The following is a 7,109-nucleotide window of genomic DNA, read 5'->3' on the forward strand; positions in this document are numbered from 1 at the left end:
TTTTATTTGCCCTGTATATTAATCTACAAACATTTCTAAAAGGATAAGAATCATAATGATATTCTGGTGTGTTCTGTTAGGCGTCTCCACTTCACTTTAAATAGTTATCTTTCACACCTCACTGAGTGATGCTTATCTGTGGTTTTCATTCACACTCAAATCAGGAACTATGGCAACAAAGTGTGGACAAACCTTACAGTCAGTGTGAATCAATAGACCTTGTCTTCATTCTGATACCATTGTGTGACTGTGTTTCAGTGGTACTGGGTCAGAATGGCTGGAGTGTGACTTACACCACTCAGAGTATCTGTACCTTGAAGGGGTCATCAGTGAACATATCCTGCTCTTACACATATCCCAGTGGTACAGTCACATCAACCTTCTGGTTCACTGAATGGGGGACTGGTGTAGAACCTGAATATATAGATCAGGACCCAGAGTATACAGGTCGTCTGGAGTATCATGGGGATAAGGAGAAAGACTGTACCCTGAGAATCACAGACCTGAGAGAGAGAGACTCAGCTACGTACAAGTTCAGATTTATAACAGATCAGACTGAAGGGAGATATTATGGTGATCCTGGAGTCACTCTGTCTGTAACAGGTACAGTTACATGCTTTATACTGCTGGTCTGTTCAATTCATATCTACTGTCCATTTAAGTCTAGAAATTGGATTTGTATATATGAAACAGATTTAAGAATTAAATGTGTTTGAGAATGTCTTGCATCATGTGAATAAACTATAGAACAGGTGATTCAGGGTTTTAATGATGTGATCTACTACAGCTCTGCAGGTGAAGGTGACTTATTCAAGTTGGCCAAATTGGGTGAAAATTACCTGTAGCACCACCTGTACTCTGATTGGTAACCCCACCTACATCTGGTACAAGAACGGACACAAAGTAAAGGAGGACACTTCCAGCTCGTATTCAGACTCCTTTAGTGATGCAGACAGTTACTCCTGTGCTGTAAAAGACCATGAGGATCTCCACTCTCCTGCAGTGTGTGAGTGTGGATTTAACTCAGTTTTTAGTATAACTTTTCAAGTAGAACTTTCTGTCTGCTAAACATCCCTCACAGTTATCTAACCAAACTGCAACACAATACCGGATGGCAGAACTACTCTGGATAACTGCAGCTCATGATTCCACTGTGTAAATAATGCCCTCTTGTCACTGTGTTTCAGGTGTTCAGGGTCAGAGCTGCAGCAGAGTGACTTACACCAAGAGGACAATCTGTGTCTTGAAGGGGTCAACAGTGGACATGTCCGGTACTTATGCTGGTTATTATTCCACCACGTCATCATTCTGGTTTAGAAGTGATAGGTTGATCCATAAGGACATAACCAGAGACCCAGAGTATTTAGGACGAGCCTTGGAGAGAGGACCCACCACCCTGAGAATCTCAGATCTGAGAGAGGAGGACTCAGCTGAGTATCGCTTCACTTATAAACAAAGGAACTTTGAATGGGGTCATAGTTTCCCTGGAACCAGTCTGACTGTGACAGGTAATACTGCACTTACATAACATTATGATATACTGGTAATACTGCACTTACAGAACATTATGATATACAGGTAATACTATACTTACAGAACATGATGATATACTGGTAATACTATACTTACAGAACATTATGATATACTGGTAATACTGCACTTACAGAACATTATGATATACTGGTAATACGCCACTTACAGATCATTATGATATACTGGTAATACTGCACTTACATACCATTATGATATACTGGTTATACTACACGTACAGAACATTATGATATACTGGTAATACTCCACTTACAGAACATTATGATATACTGGTAATACTACACGTACAGAACATTATGATATACTGGTAATACTCCACTTACAGAACATTATGATATACTGGTAATACTACACTTACAGACCATCATGATGATATACTGTAACTACTTTATCTCTAGTAGTAGGAGGTGGAAATGATGGGTTGTTATTTTATGTTTTATTCTCTCTTCATTCAGATCTGCAGGTCAAAGTGACTCCTGCTGCAGAGGGACAGAAGACACTGACCTGTAGCACCACCTGTACTCTGACTGACAACCCCACCTACATCTGGTACAAGAACGGACAACGTCTAGATGAGCCCACTTCCCAACACCACTCCAGTAATATGCTGGTGGTCTGGGATTCTTCTGTGAACATTTACTCCTGTGCTGTTGAAGGTCATGAGGACCTCCACTCTCCTGTAGTTTGTGAGTATGAATGAAACTAGGATTCTACTTAGGAAGTATCAATCATTTAAGGTCAATGAGAAGGGTAATACTTCAATATTCATCATTACATAGAAATTACAGACAATGTCATAGATGTATGTACTCTGTCACAGGTAACACTGCACAGCACATTATACAGTGTTGRAGAGTCAGGAAATGAATCATTAATTCTAAATGATGTACTCTGTTTTTACTCCCCTTTAATTCAGGTTTTCAGGTGAATGTGACTCCTAAACAGAATTCAGAGTATAAGACACTGACCTGTAGCACCACCTGTACTCTGACTGACAAACCCACCTACATCTGGTACAAGAACGGACAACATCTAGATGAGAGCACCTCCCTCCAGTACAAAGACTCAGTCTCCAGTAACTATGAAGACAGCTACTCCTGTGCTGTAAAAGGCCATGAGRATCTCCACTCTCCTGCAGTGTGTGAGTGTGAATTTAATTAACAATACTGTATAACCTCTGTGTGTGTTGGTTTCACTGTGTGATTTGAGAAGTTATAGAATTTCTAGAAAGAACTGAGAATATAATCCAGTTGTCCTCTTGTTATGTCACTGTGTTTCAGGTGTTCAGGGTCAGAGCTGCAACAGAGTGACTTACACCAAGAGGACAATCTGTGCCTTGAAGGGGTCATCAGTGGACATATCCTGTACTTATGTTGGTCATTATTCCACCACGTCATCATTCTGGTTTAGAAGTGATAAGTCGACCCCTGAAGACCTAACCAGAGACCCAGGGTATGCAGGTCGTGTGAAGTACACTGGAACATACAGAGGTCCCTTCACCCTGAGAATCACAGATCTGAGAGAGGAGGACTCAGCTGAGTATCGCTTCACTTTTAAAACATACAACTTTGAATGGGGTCATAGTTTCCCAGGAACAACTCTGTCTGTCACAGGTAATACTACACTGTATGATACAACTGTAAATCATATTGAATTACAGGAGAAAATATATTAACCATCCTGTTAACACAGAGGTATATGTGGTTTTATACATATTGTTTCAGRYCTGCAGGTGAAGGTGACTCCTGCTGCAGAGGGACAGAAGACACTGACCTGTAGCACCACCTGTACTCTGACTGACAACCCCACCTACATCTGGTACAAGAACGGACAGGTTGTAACTGAAAAGACGTCCCCCTATTCAGTCCTCCCTAATGCTGTAGACAGCTACTTCTGTGCTGTGAAAGGACATGATCTCAGCTCTCCTGCAGTGTGTGAGTACAGTACAATAGTACAGTATTCTACTCAGCAAGTATCATGTATTCAGTGAAAAGAGACATGTCTTACTTTATCAATCATTACAGACAAAATCATTGTTTTACTCATTGATAATATTACTTTGACAAAATGTTTGGTATTTTACATCAGATAAACCAAAAACCACAGTGTCAGTCATTCCCTCTGGTGAAATAGTGGAGGGCAGTTCAGTGACTCTGACCTGCAGCAGTGATGCCAACCCACCTGTGGACAAATACACCTGGTACAAGAAGAATGGAGGTGGCTGTCAGAGTATGACAGGACCACAGCATGTCTTCAGTCAAATCCAGTCATCTGACACTGGAGAGTACTACTGTCAGGCCCAGAATGAGATGGGGACAGACAGGTCTAGGACCATWAACATGGATGTGAAGTGTGAGTAAAGTACCACTCAGTGTTTGAATGGTAAGGTAGTAAAACAATTATAATTAAATGAATTAGTCCYAAAGCATTTCATCTCCAAATGAGTATTTGTTAACGTTTTGTGTGAGTTAGAGTTTTAGATAGTTCTGTGATATTGAACAGAGAATATATTTTTGGCATGTCATTTGTAAATATACTACTGTCCTACCCCTCTGACAAATTCTCCTTTACTAGATGACCCAAAGAACACCTCAGTGTCAGTCAGTCCCTCTGGTGAAATAGTGGAGGACAGTTCAGTGACTCTGACCTGCAGCAGTGATGCCAACCCACCTGTGGACAAATACACCTGGTACAAGAAGAATGGAGCTTCACTGACAGGATCTGAAAAGACATACAATTTCACGACCATCAGCTCTGAGGACAGAGGAGAATATTACTGTGAGGCTGAGAATAAATATGGACGTCTCAACTCTTCTTCTGTGTCTGTGGACGTTCAGTGTTAGTACACCTAACCTCATCTTTTAATCAGAGGATCACATTTAAATTCATATTTCAATCACAAGTAAAACACTATTTAAAACATTGTTGTTACATATTGTCCACCAGATGGCCCAAAGAACACCTCAGTGTCAGTCAGTCCCTCTGGTGAAATAGTGGAGGGCAGTTCAGTGACTCTGACCTGCAGCAGTGATGCCAACCCACCTGTGGACAAATACACCTGGTACATTCAAAATGAGACTTTTCTAAATGGATTTGGACAGATCTACAACATAAGTAAGTTTAAGTCTAAGGACAATGGACATTACCACTGTGAGGCCTGRAATGGAAGAGGATCTAGGAACTCTACAGCTCTGATGATCATTTTACCAGGTGAAGTTTCATCTTTAATATTTCAATACAACATTATGTTACAAACTAATATTAATAATTATACTTTGGCTTATCGTACTTTGTTTTATATTTATATATACGTTGAGATTAGATCAGTTAACAATGTGTATTATTGTCCTGGACTATGTTTATTTTCAGTTAAAATGCCAGACTCATGTCATCCATATTTAATTTAGTGAAACAGTCTCAGTTCTGACTGCAGCTGTAGAATCATAGTGGTTGTTCTGGTTCTCATCCTCTGTCTCTCTGGACTCATGTGTTCAGGTGAGAGATTATTTTAAAGATTATTTCACTCCAACTCTTTTTACTAAACCTACTTTGTTCATTGATTCGTTCAATTAATTAATTAATTAATTTAATGTGCAAACCAGGAGAAGGCCTCCAAATCCTCCTCTGACAAGAGACACATCAGAGAATGTACAGGGTGAGTCTGTATTATCAGATTATGTGTATTGCTTTGTGGACATTTCTAATCATGTGTTGTCTGTCCCTCTTCCATCAGGGAGACTCTAGTCCCGTGTATGAAAACGTCTCAGGCGTGGCATTCACCTACTGCAGCACAGACAGCACCACCGTCGACCAGGATGAGTTCACTATGCCAGCGTCCACTTCTCTCGCTCCAAAATACAGGAAGTGCCTCTGTTTACTCACCGTCCAGCTGCATCCACCCCAGAAACAGGAGAGGATGTCCATACGATGCTGTGAAATTCAATTGCCAGTAACTCCAACCGGTGAGCATATTAGCATTAAAAATAACATAGAGCCATTTCTAGAGCATTTTGAATACACCACAATAAAGCAGAATTTGTTTTTTTACAACCAAATTTCTATTTTTTATGTAAATGCCATGTTATAGAAGGGTCCAGACACCTTTTATTTTGACTTCACTTGTTTTAGAGAAACTTACCCCAACCAATTCACTTCCTCATCCTCTCAGTAGAGGCTCTGAAAAAAATGAACAAATGCCTCCAAAAACACCAAATCGTCTTTAGAAACAGAAAGCTCTCAGTATAGTGATGCAGGACTTTAGATGAAACAGTTGTACACATTAAATTGTTCATTCCAACTTATCCACAACGTTTATTCCATTGTGACTCGTGCTGTTTCCCCGTCCAACTGTTCCATTCTCAGTGTATCATGCTGCTAGAACGGACGAGMAGCATCGTTCAAGTCTCAACAACATGGAACAGAACGTTGTGGATTAAGTTCTGAATGACACAACTTCATGTGTACWACATGTAAAGACCTGCATCACTGTAGACGACTTAGAGCTTTTAGTTTCTAAAAGGATGTTTTGGGTGTTTCTGGAGCCACTTACTGAACAACGAGGATGAGGAAGTGAATAGATGGTTGGGGATAGTTTCTCAAAAACAAGTGAATTCACAAAGAAAATCTGACCCTACTATAACATCCCAGTTACATATGTGTTTAGATTTGGTTGTAAACAAGCTTTATTCTTGATTACAGCTCATTCATATGCTGCTGCTTATTGGACRAGAAGACCATGACATCATTAATAAGCGAAAGAGTTGACCACTAGTGGCCACTAGTGATGGCATTTCCTTACAAACACAACAATATAATGAGAGAGGTGGTTTTGAGGAACTGTGCTGTGTTCCAAATGGAACCCTATTCCCTATTTAGTGCTCTACTTTTCACCAGAGACATATAGGCCTTGGTAAAAGTAATGCACTATAAAGAGTATATGAAGTTTTTTTTGAGGGGATGCAGATTCTGTTTAATTTCTGTTTCTCCCTCTTCAGACCCACGGCAGCACAAGCAGCTGAGGACTCCTCTGAGATCTATAGTAGAGTCAACAAACACAGAAGACCTGAACACAACAAACCCAGAACACCTGAACACAACAAACCCAGAACACCTGAACACAACAAATGTAGAACCAAGAGGACCTGAGCACAACAAACCCAGAACCAAGAGGACCTGGCCACAACAAACCCAGAACACCTGAACACAAAAAACCCAGAACCAAGAGGACCTGAACACAACAAACCCAGAAGAGCTGAACACAAAAAACCCAGAACCAAGAGGACCTGAACACAACAAACCCAGAAGAGCTGAACACAACAAACCCAGAACCAAGCAGACCTGATCACAACAAGTTTGACAGAAACCCTGTATATCTGGACCTGTATAGTCCAACTAAGTGTTTTAATATTATATCAAGATATGCCATTTAGAAACACTTTTATCCTAAGTGACTTATTATGTGTGGACACATCTTTCATGCCGGTGGCCCCATTGGGAATTGAACCCATACACCAGGCTCTACCAACACACAGGACTACTGTATTCACACTTAGTTGGAG

The 7,109-nt window shown here is 40.5% G+C and overlaps 1 protein-coding gene and 1 long non-coding RNA gene across 2 annotated transcripts in view; both read left to right on the plus strand.

Annotated features, from left to right (window-relative positions):
• The window catches only part of LOC112076905 (cell adhesion molecule CEACAM5-like), a 12,418-nt gene extending 7,123 nt beyond the window's left edge, over nt 1–5,295 (plus strand). The window contains exons 2-12 of the mRNA XM_070441496.1: nt 259–603; nt 788–1,006; nt 1,188–1,508; nt 2,007–2,237; nt 2,468–2,692; nt 2,832–3,164; nt 3,276–3,485; nt 3,640–3,903; nt 4,126–4,389; nt 4,498–4,836; nt 5,285–5,295. Of these exons, the coding sequence (XP_070297597.1) occupies nt 259–603; nt 788–1,006; nt 1,188–1,508; nt 2,007–2,237; nt 2,468–2,692; nt 2,832–3,164; nt 3,276–3,485; nt 3,640–3,903; nt 4,126–4,389; nt 4,498–4,836; nt 5,285–5,295 (2,762 nt within the window). The remainder of the gene's footprint in view (nt 1–258; nt 604–787; nt 1,007–1,187; nt 1,509–2,006; nt 2,238–2,467; nt 2,693–2,831; nt 3,165–3,275; nt 3,486–3,639; nt 3,904–4,125; nt 4,390–4,497; nt 4,837–5,284) is intronic.
• Nucleotides 5,296–5,497: 202 nt separating this feature from the next.
• The window catches only part of LOC139026207 (uncharacterized), a 2,303-nt gene continuing 691 nt past the window's right edge, over nt 5,498–7,109 (plus strand). Inside the window, exons 1-2 of the long non-coding RNA XR_011477958.1 lie at nt 5,498–5,513; nt 6,546–7,102. This is a non-coding gene — a long non-coding RNA (uncharacterized lncRNA). The remainder of the gene's footprint in view (nt 5,514–6,545; nt 7,103–7,109) is intronic.

This window comes from Salvelinus sp. IW2-2015, unplaced genomic scaffold (genome assembly GCF_002910315.2).
Source record: "Salvelinus sp. IW2-2015 unplaced genomic scaffold, ASM291031v2 Un_scaffold4120, whole genome shotgun sequence".
Taxonomy (NCBI): Eukaryota; Metazoa; Chordata; class Actinopteri; order Salmoniformes; family Salmonidae; genus Salvelinus; species Salvelinus sp. IW2-2015.